The sequence below is a fragment of the Narcine bancroftii genome, chromosome 7, assembly GCF_036971445.1.
Source record: "Narcine bancroftii isolate sNarBan1 chromosome 7, sNarBan1.hap1, whole genome shotgun sequence".
NCBI lineage: Eukaryota > Metazoa > Chordata > Chondrichthyes > Torpediniformes > Narcinidae > Narcine > Narcine bancroftii.
Genome location: NC_091475.1, coordinates 37127282 through 37152089, shown reverse-complemented (window position 1 = coordinate 37152089; position 24808 = coordinate 37127282). Strand labels below are relative to the sequence as shown.

General features: G+C 39.3%; 2 protein-coding genes across 5 annotated transcripts in view; both read left to right on the top strand.

Moving 5' to 3' along the window:
* Window positions 1–24808, top strand: part of LOC138738759 (TSC22 domain family protein 1-like) — a 117732-nt gene that overhangs the window by 71611 nt on the left and 21313 nt on the right. The window lies entirely within an intron of this gene.
* Window positions 1–24808, top strand: part of LOC138738758 (TSC22 domain family protein 1-like) — a 163926-nt gene that overhangs the window by 130346 nt on the left and 8772 nt on the right. For all 3 annotated transcript variants that reach the window (XR_011341721.1, XR_011341720.1, XM_069889626.1), the window contains exon 2: window positions 22812–22846. Coding sequence is in view for 1 of the 3 variants with exons in the window: in XM_069889626.1 (XP_069745727.1) it covers window positions 22812–22842 (31 nt within the window). In the remaining 2 variants the exon portion in view is untranslated. The remainder of the gene's footprint in view (window positions 1–22811; window positions 22847–24808) is intronic.

The following is a 24808-nucleotide window of genomic DNA, read 5'->3' as shown; positions in this document are numbered from 1 at the left end:
AACCACACTATTTTACATGGTGCTACTCTTAGTGTCAGATCAGAATTTCCCTTCCTTCATCCAGACTGTTCCACTTGAGTCCCATAGAATCTATTCTATTTGACAGTTACCTATTTCTCATCAATATGTTATCCATCTAACCTTGAATTAATTTATTTTAAAAATGAGTAGAAAAGTGTGTTAAAGATGGTGGAGGGATGTCTTATCTTGGATGGTCGAACATAACATCAACTTCTCCTGTTTCTGCTGGCCTACTCTCTGTCTTTCGTCCCTTCCCATTCCCTCTGTCTTTCTTCTAGCTCCCACCCCTTTCCCCCTCCATTCACACAGCCTTCTTCCCCTACCCCTGTTTGCTAGTGTGCTATCCATCCCTTATCCACCTATTGCCTTCTGCCTGTGGGACTGTGCCCCTCCCCACCACCATTTTGTTTGATGCCTGCCTACATTTTGCCATACCTTGATAAAAGTCTCAAACGTGGATTATGGATCCTTGCAACATAAAGTACACTGCTTAACCTGCTGAGTATCTCCAGCATGGTGTTTTTGCTTCAATCATGGTGTCTGCAGACTTTCATGTTTTACTCTGGTCTTGAACTTGAAATATTTATCCAGTTAATATATTTATCCAATATTTCATCATGTTTCTGGAACTCTGGAGATGAACCATGCCACAGAATACAATATATGTATTGTTTTGCTGTATCTTACTATATACTGTTTTGTATAATCAACAAATATCCCTTGTCATGGAGAGGAAGTGATAGTCAAAACCGTTAATTTTGGCTGGGTCTGGCATACTGCCTTTTGGAGTTCCAAGGGTGAAAATGACTGGCTTTCAGCAATGGCGCTCATCATTCTTCTTGCAAGATAACGACTCCAAGCAATGTAGAGTCGTTCCTGATTTTCACCAATTTTAATAGTATGTTTTGTTTTGTCCAGTGATTCTTTCTTTGGCTTGGCTTCGCGGACGAAGATTTATGGAGGGGGTAAAAGTCCACGTCAGCTGCAGGCTCGATTGTGGCTGACAAGTCCGATGCGGGACAGGCAGACACGGTTGCAGTGGCTGCAGGGTAAAATTGGTTGGTTGGGGTTGGGTGTTGGGTTTTTCCTCCTTTGCCTTTTGTCAGTGAGATGGGCTCTGCGGTCTTCTTCAAAGGAGGTTGCTGCCCGCCGAACTGTGAGGCGCCAAGATGCACGGTTTGAGGCGATATCAGCCCACTGGCGGTGGTCAATGTGGCAGGCACCAAGAGATTTCTTTAGGCAGTCCTTGTACCTTTTCTTTGGTGCACCTCTGTCACGGTGGCCAGTGGAGAGCTCGCCATATAACACGATCTTGGGAAGGCGATGGTCCTCCATTCTGGAGATGTGACCCACCCAGCGCAGCTGGATCTTCAGCAGCGTGGACTCGATGCTGTCGACCTCTGCCATCTCGAGTACTTCGACGTTAGGGATGAAAGCGCTCCAATGGATGTTGAGGATGGAGCGGAGACAACGCTGGTGGAAGCGTTTATTGCCTTTAGAACTCTACATTTTTGTCTACTTTTGGAGTAAGTCTGTCATGCAGTTAGAAGCCAAGTATTACAGTGGGAATTTAAATAAAGCATTGGCAAGCAAATTAATGCTATTTGATAGAACAGTTAGTGACTTGCATTGCTGGTACTAATTGAGGATAATGTATGTGGGGAGTGAAGAGAATGATTGAACCATTGTAATCTGAGTTTAGATACAGGATAGTAAGGGGCCCTTTCGGCCCACGAGTCCAGGCTGCCCAATTAATTTGTGTGACTAATTAATCTACTTGCCTGTCCATCTTTAGAACGTGGGAGGAAACGGGAGCATGTGGAGGAAGCCCATTTGGTTACAGCCAGCAGTGAATTTGAACTTGGGATGCTGGTACTGCAATAGCATTGTGTGAGACGCTAGGCTGAATGTGCCGTCCAGTTAGGTTTGGTAAAAGCATATACCTAGCCAATTTTCATATGGTTGGGAAAATGCCCAAGTTGTATCTTTATCAATGCATTTTGTTCAATCTTAGTTTGATCCACAGGGTATGGTTTGGTATTTGGGACAGTCGTCTGGTGGAGACAGTTCAAAAGTCAACAAGGCAGCTAAAGAATTTAAATTCATAAAATCCAATAATAATCTGGATTCAAAGATAGTGGTGACCATAAAGTTTTCAGATTGCCACAAGAATCCTGCTTGCTTTGATAATATCGTTCGGGGAAGGGATTTGCCATCAGTATTAAATCTTGTCTCTCTGTAATTCCAGCCCCACCAATCCAGCAGATTAAAAAGCTCAGGTAGCCACTTGCGGGGGCATTTAGAAATGGACAATAAATGTTAGCCTTGCCACAATCCAAACACCCCATTAACAATTATATAAAAAATGTCAAGGCCCATTATAGTTTTAATTTATTTTTGCCTCATAATAGAAAAGATCAGCATTTTTGCAAAGCACTGAACCAAACTGTTTACTATGGTGTACTTTGACCGTGCGTGACTGTATGTTTGTTTACAGAGATAAGGTGTATTTACAAGAATAATTGACGCTCTGAAATGGACAGCATTGTGTATGTCATGTCAAGCAGTGCCAATATGTAGCTGGTACACTGACATTTCTTTGAACACCAATTTGTGTTTTGCATTATTAATCACTCTAATAATTCAGTCCTATTAGCCAATTTCTGAGAATTCAGAGCTGAATGATGTAAAATAGAATAAATAACACGTGTACATAAAGAATTTTTTTATTTTGACAGCTTTAGTAATTTTTTCAAAATGTGATTTAAAAAAATATTTTTAGTTTTCATCCATATGATTATACAGAGTCAATATTTAAAAGTTTAAAAATTACAGTGATTACATGGTGTTAACCCCTCCCTCTTATCCCCAACCAGTAAAGTTATCACAGAAGATACAATATATAGTTGTTATTAAATAATTATAGAAAAAGAGTAAGAAAAGCATAAAGGAAAAGTAAAATTAGTATCAATCACACACTAGAATCTTGCAGTATTTATATTAAACAACTTTAGGGAAGAAGGTTATACAGGTTTTAAGAGGCTGGAAGTACACTCTTACATATTTGGCCCTAAACTTTTCATATATGGGTTCCAAAGCTTAAAAGGTAATCTTCTCAAAGGGTATACAATCTTGAATTTCCGAATGCCATCTTTCTTTGCCCGGTTAATTTTTTTGTGGCATACTCGAAGAATGCATTGTTTTCTCTTTCTGCCCATCACATTCACCCATTTCTTTGTCCAATTTGAGGTTCCAAAATGGAATCTCACAGCTCACAGAATGAGTAAGGCAAGATGGTTTGTGAGAATGTTGGTTCACTAACAACAGGCTGGAGTGTCTTGGATAAGCTTGTCCTGTTACTATGGAGGATCTGGTCAGCTCCCTGCCCATTGTCCCACACACCTGCTCTTACTTGAGTTGGATGCAGGGGGCCTATGTAACTGACCCTTAGCACTCGCGAGTCAGGTGACTAGGGCTAGATGCTGACTGGACCAGTCTTCCCTTCAGAACACCCTTTGCTGGCTTTATCATAAGATGATGCTGGAAGAGAGGCTTTGCCAACTCTCAAAGCTGTTGAGATTTAAATATCTCACATTTTCATACACATTTTAAAAAGAATTAAAATTGAACTAAATAATTACAATTTAAAAATACTTTGAAACAGTTTAAAGCATTAAATTAAAACTAGCTAAATCAAAAATGAAAACGTCCTGTTTGCTTCCTCATTTATAAGCCAAGAATCCCTATTTGTATCCTTGAATATGGACCTGTGCTACATCCGAATGTTAGCAGATCTGGAAGGTGCTATCTTTAACACTGTAATAGAAATACCAGAAAACTTCTGCTTTCTTGCTGCACCATGTGCTTTGGAAGTTCACACAATCCTAAATTATGCAGTAAAATAACCCAAGGGTGGATGTGTGTTGCTGCCATTTCATCTGAAAATCCATAGCTTTCATTTGTAATCCAATCTTTTTGAAGACTGGCAAACAGGTGATTAAGATGTGGCCAGATAAAATCATTTAAACTTCTTTATAATCCTTATAAAGGATTATAAAATAATAAGACAAATTTTCCTTACCTGTTCGGTTTCAGCAAAATAACAAATGTGCAGTTTTTTCCATGTTTCAAGGACGCTTTTACTTGCATATTTATTCTTTTAAAGGCTCCCATTTTTATTTGTACCTACATTGATGGCCAAACTGTCATTAAATCAAAAAGACTAAAGACCTTGCACAATACAACACAGTAGTTGAACGTAAGCAAATTAATAAATTATTTATTATTTTCCGTATTTGGGGATGTGGTGACGGCCTAGCTGGGGAAAGCAACAGTGGCTGTACCTCTGGCACAGGGGCTGACCCTTTGGCTCAGAAGGGTAGGGAAAGGAAGAGGAGGGCAGGAGTCATAGGGGACTTGATAGTTAGGAGAACAGATAGGGGATTCTGTTGACACAGGAGAACCGGATGGTGGTTTGCCTCCTTGGTGCCAGGGGCTAGGATGTTGCTGCTTGTGTCCAAGATACCCTAAAGTGAGGGAGGGAGATGAGCCAGAGGTCATGGTAGATGTAGGTACCAACGACGTAGGGAGAAAGAGAGAAGAGGTCCTGAAAAGAAGAGTACAGGGAGTTGGGTAGGGAGCTGAAAAGGACCACGAAGGGAGTAATGTCGGGATTGCTGTCTGTGCCATGTGACAGTGAGCAGGAATAGAACGAGCTAAAGGGGTGGAGCAAGGGGCAAGGATTCAAGTTTCTGGATCACTTTCACCTTTTTTGAGGCAGGTGGGACCTGTACAGAAAGAACGGATAGCACTTGAATCCAAGGGGGACCAGGATACTGGCAGGGACATTTGCTAGGGCTACTGGTTGGGGGGAGGAGAACAGCAAGGAGAAGGTTAGATTGCAAATAGAGAAAGTTTTGTAGACAGAGTTTGGGGATGGAAAGGCAGGTGATAGAGAAAGGGGATACTCTATGAAGATGGAGGGGAGATGATAGAAAAAAAACATAATAGTGTTGTTTGTAAAGATAGGGGCAAACAGAGAGTAAGAAGTGGGATATCTTTGAAATGCATATACTTTAAAGCTAGGAGCATTGCTAGGAAGGTGGATGAGCTGAGGGTGTATGACGTGGTAGCGATTAGTGAGACATGGTTACAGGAGGGATGTGATTGGCAGCTAAATATTCTTGGATTTTGTTGCTTTAAATGTGATAGAATTGGAGGGGCAAGAGGGGGTGGTGTAATATTGCTTTTCAGAGAAAATATTACAGCTGTGCTTAAGCAGGATAGATTAGAGGCCTCATCCAGGGAGGCTGTATGGGTTGAATTGAGGAGTGGGAAAGGGGTAGTTACAGGGGTGTATTATAGACTACCTAATGGGGAATGAGAACTAGAGGAGAAAATTTCTAGGGAGTTAGCAGATATTTGTAATAAGCACAGGGTTGTGATTTTGGGAGATTTTAATTTTCCCTAATATAGATTGGGAACCCCGTTCTGTGAAAGGGCTGGATGGATTGGAGTTTGTAAAATGTGTGCAGGATAGTTTTTTTACAGCAATACGTAGAGGTACCGACGAGAGAAGGGGCAGTGTTGGATCTACTGTTGGGGAATGAGATAGGTCAGGTGATGAGGTATATGTTGGGAGCACATCGGGTTCAGTGCCATTAGCTTCAATGTAATTATGGAAAGGAATAGGTCAGGAACTAAGATTAAGGTTTTCAAGTGGGGGGAAAAGCTAGATTTGAGGAGATAAGAAAGGATTTATGAGGAATGGATTGGGACAATTTGTTTTAGGGGAAGAATGTAGAGAAATGGAGGTCTTCTAAAGGTGAAATTTTGAGGGTACAACATTTTTATGTTCCTGTTAGGTTAAAAGGCAGAGTCAAAAGTTTGAGAAAGCCGTGGTTTTCAAGGGATATTGGAAACTTGGTTCGAAAAAAATGGGAGACCTACAATAAATATAAGAAACAAGGAAAAAAATGTTGTGCTTGGAAGATCACGTTTGATCAATCTTGTTGAATTTTTTGAAGAGGTGTCTAGGAATGTGGATGTTGTCTATATGGACCAGTAGGCCTTCAATAAGGTTCCACATGGAAGATTAGTTAGGAAGGTTAAAGTGCTAGGTATTAATTTTGAGATAGTCAAATGGATTCTACAGTGGCTGGAAGGGAGATGCCAGAGAGTCATAGTGGATGACTGTTAGTCAGGCTGGAGGCCAGAAACAAGCAATGTGCCTCAGGGATCTGTATTGGGACTCTTGCAGTTTGTCATTTACATTAATGATCTGGACGGTGGGATGGTAAATTGGATTAGTAAATATGCAAATAATACTAAAATAGGTGGAATTGTGAATAATGAAGAAGGTTTTCAAAGATTGAAAGAGGATTTGGACTCGTTAGAAGAGTGGGCTGGAAGGTGGCAGATGGAGTTTAATGCTGAGAAGTGTGAAGTGCTTCATTTTGGAAGGAATAATCAAAACAGGACACACGTAGTAAATGGGAGGGCAATGAGGAATGCAGTGGAGCAGGAAGATCTAGGAATAATGGTTCATTGTTCCCTGAAGGTAGAATCTCATGTGGATAGGGTGGTGAAGAAGGCTTTTAGTATGCTGGCCTTTATAAATCAAAGCATAGAATACAGGAGTTTGGAAGTGATGTTAAAACTGTTCATGGCATTGGTGAGGCCAAATTTGGAATACTGTGAGCAGTTCTGGTCACCAAATTATAGGAAGGATATCAACAAGGTAGAGAGAGTACAGAGAAGATTTATGAATATGTTATGTGGGTTTCAGAATCTAGATTACAAAGAAAGATTGAGCAGATTCAGTCTTTATTCCTTAGAGCATAGATTGAGGTGGGATTTGATAGATGTATTTAAGATTATGAGGGGGATAGATAAGAGTTGATGTTTCCTTTGACTGTAGGAGAGATTGAAACAAGAGGTCATGAGTTAGGGGCAAACGTTTAGAAGTAACATGAGGGGGAACTATTTTACTTGGAGCAGGGTGTCAAACTCAAATTCACAGAGGGCCAAAATTAAAAGTTTGGACTAAGTCGTGGGCCAAACTAAATATTTATTGAAAATTTTCAACAACATCTGCATGTTTTCTCTTCTTTCAACATATGTAATGTTAAACTTTTTCTTATTAAAATAAATGTTTAATAATAGTTTTGGTTAAACTCTTTCCAGAAGAAGCATTAACAAATGAGAAATAAAATATTCAATAAATAATATTTCTCTATCGCCTTTAAGCCCCTTTTAAATGTATTTTTTTCCACAAGCTAACAAGTAAAAAATAACAACTTGCTTCAATGACAAACAGGTTTGTCTTTTAAAATGATGAACATATAGTCTCCCTCCCACCTGTCTTGAAAGGTCCTGTTCTCTGTCTTTCGTTTGGCCATTTTTTGTAAGGGATTTATTACATGTGAGTTGGGCGACAGGTTGCAGATGCTAATGAAAGTAAAGAGAGGAGGTGGGGGCGATTAGCGGGCTGACGGCAACACATTTGCAAAGCATTCTGGGATTTGTAGTATTAGCTGAGCATGCGCTATACTGGCGCGGCGGCCAGCGGACCAGCTCTAATACATATTTGATATGATCTTGCGGGCCAAATATAATTATATCACAGGCCAAATTTGGCTCGTGGACCTGAGTTTGACGTGTGACTTAGAGAATGGTGGCTGTATGAAATAAGCTTCTGGGAGAAATAGTGGTGGCAGGGTATATGAATGAAAGGGGAATGGAGGGTTATGGGCAAAGTGTAGGTTGGTGGGACTAGAGGAGAGTACTTAGTATGGTGAGGACTAGAAGGGCCAAAATGGCCTGTTCCCATGCTGTAATTGTTTTCGTCCTTTTGAAAGATGGAAGTTGCATGAATGCACTTTTTGTTGAAGCACAAATTGAATATAATTCTCTTTCTAAATACTTAGAGGGGATAACTGCTTAAAAACTTGGTGGGGGGGGGGTGGAACAGCTGACAGTCCATCTTAATCATTATCTTGGCAAGCTTAGCATAGATGTTGGTGCAATGCCATTACAGCGCCAGCAACCTGGGTTCGAATCTGGTGCTGTCTAAAGAGTTTGTCCGTTCTCACCATGCCTACTTGGGTTTCCTCCCACCCTTCTAAACACATGGGGTTAATTGGGAATATTTGGCTGGAAAGGCCTGTTACTGTGCTGTGCGTAGGTGATCAGTTTCCTTTCACCCTCTTGACCATTACTTTATCCTCCAATTTTCTCTAAATAAGGTTCTGTATATCAGCCTCATTTTGCAGCATCCCTTCTGCTCTGTTTAATTTTCTTTAAGTTCTTCAGGTCTCCTTTTAAAGTCTGAGTTTATGGAAATCTGTCAGAAGAAACTCCTTTCTCCAATCTTTGAAACAATCTCTTCACTTTATAAGGTCATTTGAAGTTGCTGTGTATCCAAAAAATGTTACTTTTAGACAGGTGGATGTTACTGATGATGCCCTATTTCTAATTGGTATTTGTATTGAAATACTGCAGGTGATGGTGCTTCTTGAATTGGAGTTCCAGGATTTTGACCAAGTCAAGAAAGGAAATCGGGTTGGGGCCAGAGTTGCTGGTGTTCCACTGTGCCTGCTGTGTTGCCCTTCCAGGAAATAGAAATTGTAGGTTAGGGAGGTGCTATGAAATAAAGGTGATTTTACTCGAATTGGGTATTGAAGATTAAAGGGTAAAAGCAATAATATGGTGATTAAACTGGTGGACCAGTGGCAGAGTTCTGGAGCACTGTGCTGGAGATGAGTTTGAATCCACCCATGAGTGAGAGGAGATTAAATTATTTAAAAAACCACAAGTCTCTGTAATGGTAACCATAGAACTACTGGATTATTATTTAAACCAAACTTTTCACTGTTCAGAGAAAGAAAGTTGTGATCTCTATCCAACCCTGACTTCTTTGTTACTCTGAACTTATTTCTGTGGTTGACTCTTAGCTGTCAATGGACAATAAATGTTGACAATGCCAGGGGCACTCTTATCCCCAAAACAAATGCCGGTATATATTAAAAAAATAAATTCATGTACAATGATTTATTTCATGGCTGTCCATGGTGATCCATAAAAGGAAGATTGAAACATTGCAGATGCTGGGATTCTGAAATAAAAATTAGAAATGCTAGAAACAGTGTATCAAACATCATCTGTAAAAAGAGAAGCAAAGTTAATGTTTGATCAGCATGTCCAGTCTCTGGTGCCCTGGAAACACAAATGACAAGTGTCCAGATTTCCAAAGTTACTTGATGAGTTTCACATAAAAGATTATTAATTGGACTCAAAACTATGGGGATCCAGAGTAAACCTTGGTAAATGAATTAGAAATTGGCTGAAGGTTGGCTAGAGAAATGTCCTCATTAGAGGAGTTGTGAAGTGGAGGACTAGCAAATATACTCTGCGTCAAGATCTGAAAGATTAAGACGCTGATTCTCATTCATATTACGGACTTAACTCAGCTGCAGTGTTCTTTAAATTTAAACTGGTTGCTGAACCGGGGAGGCACTGAATTGAAATGTAGTTCAGAAATTACAGAATTACCTGCAGTAAGTATTTACATTGTGTCAAAGGGAACATGAATTTAATGCCTCAAACGTACAGGATTGAAGTGGGTTGCACGTGAGCTACAGCAAGAGCACTGAAATAACTGAAGGCATGCTTGAAAAGAACTGGGAATTGTAATATATTTGACCCTTAATGACCTCCCTATGCAGGCCAATGATCAACAAAAGTAATATGGTTAACAAATATTATCGACCTAAATCAGCTATGTCTTGGTACCCTTGCTTCTCAACTGAAAGGTTGTGAATCAACTCTAAAAGACTTGAGTGCAAATATCTAGGCCATGATAAGATGTTAAAACCAAAGTCCCATCTGTTCTCCCAGCTGGACAGAAAACATACCGGGGCAGTTTTGTTTGAAGAAGAACTGAGAATTCACCCCCAATCTGTTGTTGATTAATCAGCATGACCAAAATCTAATAAGAACCCTTATTCATATTGTTTACTCTGCATGAAAGGATGTCACACTTTCTACATTTCACTTGTTTCCTGAGAAAAGGATTTCTTCCATTAATTGTGGGATATAAGGAATAGGTGTGATTGATTCCAATTCTGAAGGGGTGCAGATCATGAATAGGTTAAAGCTATTGTGGTTAAAAACTCAGCTTTCACAGTGAATTAATAAAGTTTCTCATTCATTCGGAACATTGATGTGGCAGCATGCTCCAAGAGTGCTTCAATACCATGTTATCAAACAAAACCACAGTAAAGGTGGCAAGTTATGCTTTGTTTTACAAGGCAGCTCAAAGGAGGAGAGAGGTCAGTGGCATAGACCTTAAGCTTAGTGAAGATTTTCTAGAGTGAGCAGAAAACATCATTGCTTCATATCTCTGCTTTGATAGGACAGAAATATGGAGTAAATGAGCCAGAGCCAACAGAATGATAACAGTCCCTTTGGCCCATCTTGTCTGTGTCAACTGTTATATCCATTTACACTAATTCAATTTACTGATATTAGGCCTTCTATGTCTTCACAATTCAACTGTTGTCCAGATTTTTAAATAGATCGAGAGATCTTCCTCTATCACCTCCAGATTTCAACCACACTATATGTAAATAACCCGACAAGATCCTTGTGATTGTAAAGCCTATTACAATTTAATTTGATCTCTCGAAATAGTCTGTTTTCATTGGACCAATTGTAGCCTTCTGTCTTTACATTGAATGAAAATTCCCATTTTCCCTCCATCTGACTGAGATGATGGTGACCTGTGTTTCCAGAAATGGGAGCAGCAAGCAAGTTGATGGTTGGGGTTAGGACCTCCACCCATCCCCTCATTTATCAATGCAGTGATGATTCTTTCAGACCTTTTTCTTCTGTAGGCTTCTGCTTCCCTTGGCCTGCTTTTCACACTTCCAATAACATTTGCAATTTGTTCTTTAGTTCTTCATGGACTGTTGTGTAAGTGTTTTCCATCATTGATCTCGCTATGATGGTTTCCTGGCACATCACTTCTGTCCTTTAATCAATTTGCAACTATCATCTGCAATTTTTTTTTGAGTAGTCTTTCAGAATGCACCTGTCTTCTTTTCCTCTAAAAAGTTTTTTCTTGATTGCTGTTTATCTATAATATCCTTTGTTCTGATTGAAGACTTTATACCATAAACTGTAACTATGTTAGTGTATCCCATACATTAATGTTACCTGACTTGATGATCTGCTATTTTCTGTTTCAAATTTTCAGGTATTAGCAATTTATTCTTGTTCCATAAAATTTAAGGTTGCACTAAAGTCTGAATGTAATTGGCAGACCTGGGGCCTTCACTGCAGAAATGATTCACCATGTTTAAATTTGATACTAATCATGTGCTCGGAAAAATTATGTCTCCAACTATCTACAATTACATCAAATTAGTGAGAACTTTTTCCTGCTGAAGTGTTTCACGTGATCATGCTTTGCAAGAAATAAGCTCCTTTGTCAACCATTTCAGTGTATTTGCAGCATTCAAATCATTGCCTTTCATTTCCTTTGTAATTATTTTACTTTTAAATGATCTGCTAGTTTTAATCTAAACTAAGTCGCCTGACAATATGGTATTTATAGCCACTAGAACACTGAGCATCAGATGAATAAAACAACAGGGCTCTGCATCCCTTAACATGATTTGCTACTCGTGTACAAGGATGCAGTCTAGTTTGTAAAAAAAAATTGATCTACTTCTGAAAGTCCTTTTCCTTGAAGTATGATGTGGAGAGATCCAAACCGTAATGCCAATATAAATCAACAATTGACACGATGGAGTTTAATACCTGACTTGCGACCAATCCTTCGGTCCCAATTACGGTTGTATCTTGAAATTGACGTAAATCGGAATTCTGCCTGCGCACGTGGAGAACAGATGTCTTAAAGCAAACTTTTTAATCAAATATTGTGTTTGACAAACTATAACAGGGATACAGGGGATGTAAGAATCAAAATGTGCATACTTACTTTGTTAGTTGGTATCTCAGGGTCCATAGGCTGGGAGCGGCCATCTTGATGCCTGTGCTCATGCGCGAGTCTTTGGTTGGCTTTGCACAGGCACCAACTGAAGATTCGGGCTTTCCATCTGTTTTCTGCATGAATTTCATAGCTAAAGGCTTGAGATATTTGTCATGCTGAGAAAGGAATTCTGATATAGGAAGAAGTCATAGAAAGTATTGGGTTAAAATTATGGATAAACAGAATTATTTTGATACAACCACACTTCAGCTCAAGTATTGATTAAGGCATTAAGGTGTGTGGTTTGGGTGGGGAGAGTTAAGTGAAAACTACAAGCAATAGTAAATTATCAATGTGATCATTTTATTAATAGGTGAGCACTTGGATTCTACATTATGTTAGTTGAAATAGGTGAGCGTTTAATGTTGATAACTGCACATCTAAAAATAACTTAACTCCACAACCTGTTCCAAGGCATTATTGGATTCTCCTGATCAAACCAATTTTTCTACCTTTTCTATCTTGTTACCATACTGTGTTGTTGATGCAGCTCAGCCTTGCTCTTTTTCTCCATTTAGCAAAGCATTGCTTTAGGTATAAAAGTAAATTTGGATATGCTTTTGAGATAAAATTATAGTGTAGGACTGCAACAGAACAGATTAGCAAGTTGGGACTTCTCAGTTCAGCTGTGATTGCTATAGCATTTTTTTTAAATTAAAAGCCATCAAATTCTTTAAAATTAGTTTAGTGCACAAATGATGTATCTGATGTATGATGAAAAAGATCCATGCTGACCAACCAATATGTTTCACACCACTTCAGCACAAAGTATTAAAGCCATAACCTAAAAACTGTGTCACAGTAAAATTAGCTGTTTGTTTAAACTAAATATTGAGCACTTAAAGGACAAGGGATCAGGGTAGAGTCAAATAAGCTCTTTAGGAAGATTGATGACGTGATATCTTAAGGCGCTTGCATTATCTTTATTCTGATTACTTAATCGACTTCGAAAATAGGTTATTGTTGGTGTTCAGAAACAAATTGGATATCAGATTCTTGGGATACTTCACATTATATTGTCCCTAGTGAGATTTTTTTTAATGACCTTGAAGTTTATCATCAAATAACTACTGTAGTTAGAGTATTAAAAATACTTGAACCCAGGTTATCTTCATCTTTCACACTTTGTCTTGTCATTTTGTTCAAAATATAGGGCAACTCCCTGCTTTTACTATGGGCTGAATCACTTGCATGTGCCCAGATTTTATTTGTTTTTCAGTAAGGTGGCTATAAACTGTGGCTTGTAGAGCACTTGTCCTATGAACCCAGGCATTTATGTTTAGGATTTTACCACATCATTTGTCATCTTTGAATTGCATAGGCTTGTACTAGGAAGAACTGTTACTTCAGTGATCAGGTCATTGAAAGTTCTTAATATTGGTAGCTTGACACGCGTATATTAGTGAACCTTGTATGGTATCCAAAGACTTCCTGGAATCTGAATTTAAGTGACCCTTGAAGGCAAAGAGTATGGATATTCTTATTTGAGCAGGAAATGGGATCGCTTACAATCCAGAAATAACACAATCTCCAGAATTGGATTAGACCCCAACTTCAGCTGGTTCCATAGTGTGTCTGATATCTGAATGTGATTAGAAAACTCATTTTCCAAATGTTTCATCTCCAAACCCAAATTCTACTTTGAACTTGTTAGGGGAATATTTTATCTACCTCTACCAAAAAAAAATCAAAATAATCCTTAAATTCTAAATCGGTTGACTTTTTATTCATTCACAACAAATCAATAATAAAGTTATGCCATGTTATCAGTGCATCCTTCCCTTCCATTAGATCTGATGTACAAGTGGTGCAATTGAACTACCCCTGTTGACCAGAATTCAAGTGACCGCCAACTTCACAACTGGCAAAAAAAATGGAGGAAATAAATAAATATAAGGTGAGAATGGGCCTGGATAAATAAATATTTAAATACAATTTTAAGATTGTAAAAGTATATCAAGGATATGCCCCAATAATTAAAAAAGGAAAAAAAAAGAAAAATGGGAAAAAAAAGTAAACGTTCTCTGAAATAACACAAACCTTTAGCAAAGATGGGAGCAAATATTCAGCCAGCGGACTGACTTGGTCGTGCTTTGCTCCTGGCAGCTGTTGGAATAAAGTTTGAATAAAGTTGTGTTTGAATAAAATGGTGTTGCCCAGATGAAGAACTGGTTAATGCCACTCATCATTGGGGTGACTCTCTTAAAGGGCTTCCTTATCCCTGCTTACGAAGATACTTTATTAGTATATTATTAAGTATATCAGTAAAGCTTTATCTGTAAACTTGGAGGGGATGTTAATTATGATGGTGGCCTGGTTAGTGTAGTGGTTAATGAAACATTGTTACAGCGCCAGTGACCGTATTTTGAATTTAAATTTTGTAAGTTACAGGAATTACCTGATTAAAGTGAGCTTTACATAATTTCAGACTGCAATATTATTTTTTTCCCCCCCCAAATTTCTTTACATTTTGCACTGTTTTTTGTCTTTAACAGGGTTTATTCGTAATGACTCTGTATTAGTTAGGCATAGTAAGAGTGAGTAAATGGTAGGCTATTGAGATGTGCAGAGCAACAAAGGGATTTAGGAGTTGTGGTAAATAGTACCCTCAAGGCTGATACTCAGGTAGATGGTGTGGTGAAGAAAGCATTTGGAATATTGGCCTTCATAAATCGGAGTATTGAATTCAAGAGTAGGGAGGTTATGATGAAATTGTACAAGGCATTGGTGAGGCCAAATTTGGAGTACTGTGTACAGTTTTGGTCACCAAATTATAGGAAAGATATAAACAAAATAGAGAGAGTGCAGAGAAGGTTCACGAGAATGTTGACAGGATTTCAGGGTCTGAGTTACAGGGAAAGGTTGTACAGACTGGGGCTTTTTTCTCTGGAGCGTAGAAGATTGAGAGGGGACTTGATAGAGGTGTTTAAGATTTTAAAAGGGACAGACAGAGTAAACGTGGATAGGCTTTTTCAACTAAGAATGGGGGAGATTCAAACTAGAGGATATGGTTTAAGATTGAAGGGGGAAAATTATAAGGGGAACGTGAGGGGAAATTTCTGTACACAGAGGGTGGTAGGGATGTGGAATGACATTCCGACAGACGTGGTCGAAGCGGGATCATTGGTTACATTTAAGGAAAGACTAGATAGTTACATGGATAGGAGAGGACTGGAGGGGTATGGACCGGGTGCTGGTCAATGGGACTAGGAGGGTGGGAATTTGTTACGGCATGGACTAGTAGGGCCAAACTGGCCTATTCTGTGCTGTAAGTGGTTATATGGAGTCTCAAGCAACACGAAAATTCACATATCCGGCATCTACCAATCATCTTGGGTGCTGGATACCAGGGGTTTTACTATATTCTGTCAATTAGATTTCATATCTCAAACTATCAATGGTTTCCTGAAACAAATTTATATCTGCTAACAATTTTCATAAATTTGCAATAAGAGCAATAAAATCAAACTTTTATCATTGTTGAAAAATACTCTGTTTGATTTTCCAGTGGCTACCAATTTTGGTCCTTTCCTAAGCACATACTTAGAATGAATATCATCTGGATACTAGATTCAATAAATGCTTGCTTTATGGTTCAGTGTTCTCCATTTCTATTCTCCATAATAAAGAATCTATACATTATTAGTTTGGTTTATTAGAATTGGTTGAAACTAATTTTTATTTTACTTGCTTCATGTGTAATTTCATGATGAGTCCTGAAAATAATTTTTCCTCAGCCTATCACCTCTCTTTTTTTTGAGAAACGTCAATAGGATTGGTCTCTTGCCACCGTACTCTAAATCTCACCTTCAGCCCACTTATTTTCCGCCTTTAGCCAATGCAGGTTGATGCCTGTTATCTTTGTGCAGGTATTCTCTACTTAAAGTTATACCTGTGATCAAATTATTTGAAACTACTCCCCTCTCTATCTGACTGTACATCCCTGCCTAATTGATGATTGTCTTTATGACTTGTTCAAAATCTGGCCACTATTGTTCTATCTTCCTTGAATTCTAGCCTTTGACAGTTCCTGTATGGATGCCTGGCCTTGGGACAAACCTAATCATACCTATTTTCCCTGTCTTTTCAGTATAATTGTAGATCTTACTCAACTATTTTAGTCTACAGGTATTTAACTAGTTTCTTCTCAGTAATGATTTTCGATCTCTGTAATGTCACAATCTATTGCTGATCATCTCCTTTATGCTTTGAAAAGATCATATTTCTGACAAGTAGAACTTCTCCATTAAATTTTTTGGCTTATTGTGAATTATTTTTAACCTTTGCTGTTTTTGTCTTTTCAAACAGTAATGAAAAACAATGGCTTTAGGAGGTAGTAAATCTATGTCTGGAAATTATGTGTGATGGAGGCGGTGGGGAGGGGGTGATAATTGAAGACTGCCATATAATGAACAATAGGAGGGACAGGGTAGGGGCTGCAAAGCAGCAGCCAGTCAAGGGGCTATGTACGGCTTTGGATGAGGAAATTGTAGATTGATGGGGTAGATGTTTGAAAAAGGCTTGGGCTTTCTACAGTATTTGGGTTTCTTTTTCTGCTCAAACAACTGAGAAACAATTGGTGCTGTCACCCATGACTTTTTTTAAGGTTCCTTTATTGTAAGGTTATGAACATGCAGGAATTGGTGGAGAATGAAAAAGCCATAGTTTAAACATTAAAGGTAAATTGTAGATAATAGAACCTTTTAGAGATATAAATATCCCAGACATGCATAAATGATGTAGTTCCCAATGGAGGAAGAAACCAGTATTAAATTGTATTCTGTTGACTGCAAGGCTGTTTTCTAAAAACAATAACATCGGCCTCATCAGGAAGTATCAGTTGTTTTCTGAAAACCACCATGCTTTCATCAACTGAGCAAAATTGGAGTCAGAGGAGAGACTGATGGAAGTAATTCTTTCAGTTTCTGGAAGTGTTTTGGAATTTCTCATTTTGACCCCATGTAATTTTCACGACAAAGCATTCATCAACTCTGTCTTCACCTCCCCCATCTCTGGCCCTATAGTCTTTTCTCTGTGCTGGGAATGAACTACAAAGCTTGTGTAGTCAACTGGTACAATATAACAGCAACATCTATGTATTTAACAATTGAAATGATCAAAACAAATGGCATTAAGCTTTGTAAAGAGATGTAAGGGAAGGTGACCAATGACGTGGCCAGAGTTGCAGATTTTAGGTGCTTTTACAGGAGAAAAGATTGGTAGATAGGTTTGTTTTAGTCAGAATTCTGGAGCCTGGGGGCCTTGGCATTGGGGTATTCAGACTTGAACATTTTGAAGGGTTATTAGGATGAAAGGGATTGGACCAATATTGGAAGAGACAAGACCATGGAGAGATGAAAATTAATTGAAAATTTTAAAACTCTTCAGAAAAAGTTATTTCTTTGAAGTGTGTTACTTTGCTTTCGAGAGAGTCATCTACATACAATTAAGTAGATGCTGGTCATTTTCGGGTAAATTCGACTGCTCATTCAACGATGAGCAGAAATTCTAAATGTGAAGCTGAGTCAGGAAATGTGCGTATTAGTGATCTACCCTGGTCATATCTAAGGAAAAAAATAAGTAATTAAAATGGGGATAAATGGCAAATTATACTTTTTCCCTGTGTTTTCTTTGCTACTTGATAACATTTTAAAGCCCTTTGTGGAAAGGTAAGGTTGTGAATTAGTTTAAGCAATTTTCTTTTGCTCTGATGGATTTTTCCAAGAAATATGACGGTGGGGGAGGGGGGGAGAGAGCGCGGAGAGATGTTCAAGTATGACATACCTATTGCAAAGGTAGAGAGAAGCATTATACTTTCCTGGGATCTCATTTTTTTTCAGCAATTGAGATTTTTCTTCATAGTTCCCTGTAGTGACCCACAATAAAATAAAATTGCTTTCACACAAAGTGGATTTCCAGTGGCAGACTGGAATTCAAATGACATGTCCACCCAAATGTGGTTGAAAATGATTACATTACTTAATATTCTACAGAAAACAATTTACCCATCAACAAATGAATCATTTAAATGTTTGGATGAAGAAAGGTTATGGGGGATATTTAATGGAATAATGAATAAAGTGTATTTTGAGTTTATATCCATCTGGGTAACAGCTTTTAAATAAGTTTTCTCTGACCAATAACAACATTTCTAATGACCAAAACTTGCTACTGAATATCTAGTTGTCTCTGAGTGAAAAATGAGGAGAATACTAGGTAGTTGGTGGTAGCCACCCAGTGTAATGAATGAAGAACAGAGTTAATGAAGACATTTAAATTGTATGGCACACTATATGAATTGCATGGCATAGTTTTAGCAGGGATGATTATAGACGAGATAAGTATTGAATTATCATTAAAGAATCAAATTCAAAGTACTGTAAAAGAGTTAAACAAATGCAGGGTAACTTTGGTTGAGTTTAAATTGGGCCTATACCTGACGAGCAATATTCCAAGTCTAGCCTGGTAGCAACTGTTTCTCTCAGTTGCCCAACTCAGAGAGGAGGAAGTTGTATTCATTCTCAATTTTGAGCAATCTGGTGAAAGAGATCTTGTCTGTATGCAGTTCTCACAGTCCAAGCAGATGTCCATGAAGACATTTCTGGAAAAAAACATTTTTAAGATTTTAAATCGTTCTGCTTCCAAATTTTAGGAGTTTGCTTCAATAAAATTTGATCCATTACCTCAAAATTTAGTTTAATTTTAATATAAGAAGTTTGAGGTCCTACTTGGCAATCGTGTTTGATCTTTAACATGATGAATGTCAGCCAATGTGTCACTTCCAGGTCTGTTCTTTATTTACTGTGCATTGTGCATTCCTCAAAGTTCAGATTAATTGTCAGTATATGCATAACATCACATACAACCCTGAGATTCTTTTTTTTCTGCGGGCCCGGCAGAATTTCTACTCATCAGCAGTAGAAAAAAAATTTTGCTCAAAAAAAAGCATACATAAAAGAAATGTAAACAAAGAAAGAAATTCAAACAAACTGCAATATGGAAAAAAAGTCATCCATAAATAATGTGCAAAGTTAGTCCTTACTGTTCCTGAACCTGGTGGTAAGAGTCTTGTGGGTGAAACATGAAAGTCTGCAGACACTCAGCCAGTCTTTTCAGCATCTATAGAAGACAAATATAGGTTGCTGATGTTTCAGGCCCTATCCCTTCTTCAACATAAGCAGAATAAGCCAGAAGCAGGAAATCTCAGAATTCAGACAATGTTTGTTGGGGGAGGAATCCAGACCAACAAAAGGTTTTAATTGGATATGATAAGGAATGAGGTAAGAATTTATCATATTTGTGTGAAAAGAGACGGAATGGAGACAGAGATAAGGAAAGCATTGGCCGGGGTGGGATTAATGAAAGATAGAGAAATTGATGTTAATGCCATTCGGTTGGAGGGTGCCCAGTTGGAAGATGTGTTGTTCCTCCAATTCGTGGGTGGTCTCAGTCTGGCAGTGCAGTAGACCATGGACAGTCTTATGGCACCTATACCTCTTTCCTGATGGCAGCAGCAAGAACAGAGCAGATCCTGGGTGGTGTGGGTGTAGATTTTCTTGATGGTGGGGAGAGTTTTGCCTGTGATGTACTGGGCTGTGTCTACTACCTTTTACAGGGCTCTCGGCTCTGAGGAATTGGTGCCCCATACCAGGCCATGATGCAGCCAGTCAGCACACTTTCCACAACACATTGGCAGAAGTTTGCCAAGGTTTCCAATACTATACCAAACCTCTGAAAACTCTTGAGAACGTAGAGGTGTAGATGTACTTTCTTCACGAATACACATTAGTGTGTTGGGTCCAGGAGGGGCCCTCCAAGATGGTGACTCCCAGGAATTGAAATATGTCACCTGTCCGCCTCTGATCTCCCAGTGATCACTGGGTTGTTCACCTCTGGCTTTCCCTTCATCCACAATCACCTCCTTGGGTTTGGGACATTGAGAGGTTGTTGTTAGTGCACAGTTCAGGTAGATTTAAAATATCCCTCCTGTATGCTGAGTCATCATGCCTTTTTCTACAACCCACTGCCATGCTATTGTCAGCAAATGTGTAGAGGGTGTTGTTTAGATATTATAATTACATTATCTTTTGATAGACAACGTCATACAATGTTTGCTCTAAAAACTAATTGATATATTGTGAAAATTAGCAGTAAAATTCACTTACTGGAAAGAATGTTTATTAGCCAAAGAGCATTTTCTAATACCTGTTTTAGAAATTCCTGCAAACCAGCTGTGATTTTGAATTGGAATGGTTGGCTTTTGCCTCACAATGCTACATAGCTGATGGACACTTTTATTTTAACTGCATTTCAGTGTCATATTCTGGGAGTTTGCCAATGGCGCTTGAACCTTTATGTTTAAATCTTGATGACAAATTGCAGATTTGCTGTCAGTTCTGAGCAACATGTTTGAGGAGCTATAAAATGCAAATAGTGTTGCAGCGTAAAAGACCTCGGGGAAACATTTTCTCGAGGTTTGTTGTTAACCTAAAATCCCTGTTTTAATGCTGACGTCATCCAAGTATGAAAGTTGCTACTCTATAATGCTGGAGAGGAAGATTAGCCTAGAACTTCCTTAGAGCCACTTTACTATCTGTTAAATCTCCATTTACATTGAATGGTTTCTGTGGTGCAAACTTAAAGGGACACAACTGTAATGGAGGCAATTTAGAATTAATATAAGATGAGCAAAAAGTTGGGCATGGAAGTGGTGGGCGAAATGACCTGCTTCTCTGATGTACGTCTCTGATGCCCCCTCTCTGAATGCAAGGTGTTCCGGTCACAAATCCCACTGCTTCACACATTAGTGCTTTGTTGCTTACACCAGGCTGAATTAGTAGTTTTTGAATGTCTGTCACCGAGGAACTTTTTTTAAAATTAAACATACTATTGACATTTTAAAATGAAGGCATTCAATATTTGAAATGCTTAAAATTAGAAATCAATTAAGATTTAAATGCATTTAGTTAAATACAGTCAGTAAAGTACAAATTACTTATAGTTTGAGTTTTCTCTCTGAACTGTATCTAGTCTAAACTGGTCCAGAGTCGGTGGGCAACTTTCCCAGCCTTTTCCCACTGTGAAACAATAAAGTCAGGCTCCATTGCTGAACTCTGTGTTGTAGTTCAGTCTGAACAATAGTGTTGGTAAGTTTTGCAAAGTTTTAGGATGTGTATTTTGCCTGAGTCCAAACTTTTGCATCATTGCAGAGGGGAAAGGTGATAGTTCCACTAAGAGGCAAATTTGAGGCCATAATTTGTGGTTGCGCTCCAGCTATTTGGTATTCAAAGTTAATTTTACATTGCATGAGTTTGGTTGGGTGTATGCTGTTATTGACAAGGTGATGTTCACACTAATTTGCCTGAGCCTTCCATTCTCCACACCCATAACTTATTTTTTGTCGTCACTCTTTGGCACCTTTCAAGCTTGTCCCTTATTCCTCACCCCACCCTTAATGCATGGAATTCAAATTAATCTTTGCCTTTTCCAAAATTCACCTCTGTCTTTGACTGTCTTTGTAACCTTCTCCAATTCGCCGTCCACTTCCACACCATGTTTGTATACTCCACCAATCCTCATGAAACCTGTTCAGGCTTCCTGCTGGAATGAACACCCTCAGCCTCCTTTGTTTCTCTGCAGTTTAAAGGGTGTCTTCAATCTCAGCCTTTCAACAAAAATCACAGTCACTTTCTAATTCCCATCTCTAGCTTGTATACAAAGATAAGTTCAAGATTAGTTCAAGATTAGTTCAAGATTCTACTGCTGGTTTAATTTTTAATGCAGGGGGAAACATCACAAAATTATTGCAAGATCAGACAATCTGAAGCACAAATCTTGTGCGTAAAGAATGAAGTTCTCTTGCAGAAGTGTGAAACTTGTGAGTAAAAGGAATTTATAGAAAATTTAAACCATGGCAACCATTTCCCTCCACAGGCCTTCTCATAACCTTTGTGACAAAGATTGCTTATTCAGTGCCAAAGTGTGGTCAATTTTTTGGTGTGTTCCAACTAGGAATATGATGTATAGTCACTTTGAGTAGGGCTCTTGTGTCATTTCATCTTGGACTAAACCCAAATACCCATCATCTAGGATTTAACAGATGTGACAGCTATTTAATTTAGAGTTGAATGTTTGCTGTTCCCTCCATGCTGTCATTGGGGGTCTGATTATGCACTGATTCAGCAGCTTTAAAAGGGGCACAGGGAAATGCACCACATTTGCTATGAATGTAGCTCGTGAAACGCAGCAGTTAAAAACTTAAAAGTTCCAGCTCTCCATCCCCCCCCCCCCAATTTGCAAACACTAGCAATCATTGTCACATGCTTTGAAACTCGGTCTTACCTCAAATCAGTATCTTGCTTCAATGTTAAATTTAATTATTTTTAAATATCAGACATACAGTACTGTAACAGGCCAATTTGGCCCTACGAGTCTGTGCCACCCAAATTACACCCATTAACCTACGCCCTGATAGGTTTTTAAAGGGTGGGAGGAAACTGGAGTCCTGGAGAAAACCCATGCAGACATGGGAAGAACAGTGTGGGATTTGGACCCAAGTCCGGACCCAATTGCTGGCGCTGTAAAGGTGTTGCGCTAACTGCTACGTCAACCACGTCGCCAATGTTAGGAAACTGACCTTAATTTATTTTATATACTGTAGATATTCATTTGACTTTTATGTAGATAGTCTTCATGCTATGCAATGTTTTGAGAGAAACTTTATTTCAACCTTCAGGTACTTTCAAGATTTTACAGGTCCACTATGACTGTGTGAGTTGATTTATCCTTTATTTTCCCCTCCTTTTCTATTAAATACCATAGCCCATTTTATCTTAAAAACCTGTGGTTCAGGACAATAGCACTTCAGAATATAAATGCAACTCAACATACCAATTCTTTCCTGTCATGTTTGAAATAATTGCAATATTGATTTGACTGCAAACATTTCTGAGCTCAACATAGAGAGAACATGAAACAGTACAGCACAAGAACAGGCTTTCAGCCCACAATGTTTGTGTCTTCCATGATGGCAATTTTAATTAATCCCATCTTCTTGTAAAGGTTGGTATCCCTTAATTCCCTGCCCACTCATATGGCTGTCTGAATGCCTCTTTAAAAGATCCTGTGGTGTCTGCTTCCACCACTTTCCCTGACAGTGTACTGTGTATTCCAGGCACTTACTGTGTTTGTTTTTGTGTGTGTGTGTGTGGGGAGAGAGAACATGCTTCACAAATCTTTAAATTTTCCTCCCCTCACTTTGACATCAATACAGGTACACAATCCTTTATCTAGACATCTAAAATCTGGAAAGCTCAAAAATCCAGCAAGTGGGGAGAAACCGCAGCACGGGGCGGGGGAGGGGTGGGGGGTAGACACCGGCAGCGCAAGTCAGATGGACGAGGGGGAGAGACTGACAGCGCGAGTCGGGCTGGCGAGGGGGAGAGACTGGCAGCGCGAGTCGGGGTGGGCAAGGTGGGGGTGGGGGAGACTGGCAGTGCGAGTCAGGCGGGCAAGACTGGCAGCGTGAGTCGGGCTGGTGAGAGGGAGAGACTGGCAACACGGGGCGGGCAGGAGACGGGCAGCACGAGTCAGGCCGTTGAGGGGGAGAGACCGGCAGTGCGGGGTGGGCGGGAGACTGTTGGCGCGAGTCGGGCGGGCGAGGGGGAGAGAGACAGCAATGCAAGTCGGGCGGGCGAGAGGGGAGAGACGGCAGCGCGACTGGGTGGGGGTGGATACGGCGGCACAATTTGGGTGGGTTTAAATCTGGCTTTCCGAAATCCAGAAAAATCCGAAATTTGGGACACACTGTTCCCCAAGGATTCCAGATAAAGGATTGTGTACCAGTATTTGATATTTCCACCTTGGGGGTGGGGAACTTTGACTGTGGACCCTGTCTCTGCCTCTCATAAGTTTCTATACTTCTATGAAGTCATCCCTTAGCCTCTTAGTATTCCAGAGAAACATCTACATTTGTCCAATCTCTATTTAAGACTAATAGTCTCTAATCTAGGCCACATTTTGGTAAACATCTTCTGCACCCTCTACAAGGCCTCTGCATCCCTCCTGGACTATGCTGACCAGATTCCATGTGTGGCCTTCAATAGAGTTTTGTGCAGTTGCAACATAACTTCCCAACCTTAATACTCACCATCCCATCAATCAGGACTAGGCATGCAGTAAGCTGCCTTTACCTCCCTGTCTAGTTATGTGGCCACTTTTAAGGAGATGTGTATTTGTTCCACAAGTTCTCTCTGTAACTCCTAAAGGTCCTGCTATTGACTGTATGCTTCTCTCTTACATTTGCTCTTCCAAAGTCCAACACCTCACACTTGTCCAGATTAAACTTCATCTGCTATTTCTCTGCCTTTATTTGCAAGTGGTCTTTGACCAAATATTTTGACAGCTTTCCTCAATGTGCACAACTGTACCGATTTTTGGGTCACTTGCAAACTTAATCAGGTCACCTGGATTTTTGTATTTGTGTGTGTAAGACACACTGACAGACAGACACACTCTCTCTTCAAGAACACTTCTGATCACAGATCTCCAGTCAGAAATGCACTCTTCCTCCACTACCTTCTGTCTTCTACGATCACACCAATTTTGAAACCAAACTTAAAGCTCTCCATGGATTCCAGGTGTCCTAATGCCCTGGATCAGTGTATCTTGGGGGACTTTTTTGAAAGCTTTACTAAAGTTCATGTATACAGCATCATCTGCCCAAGCATCATC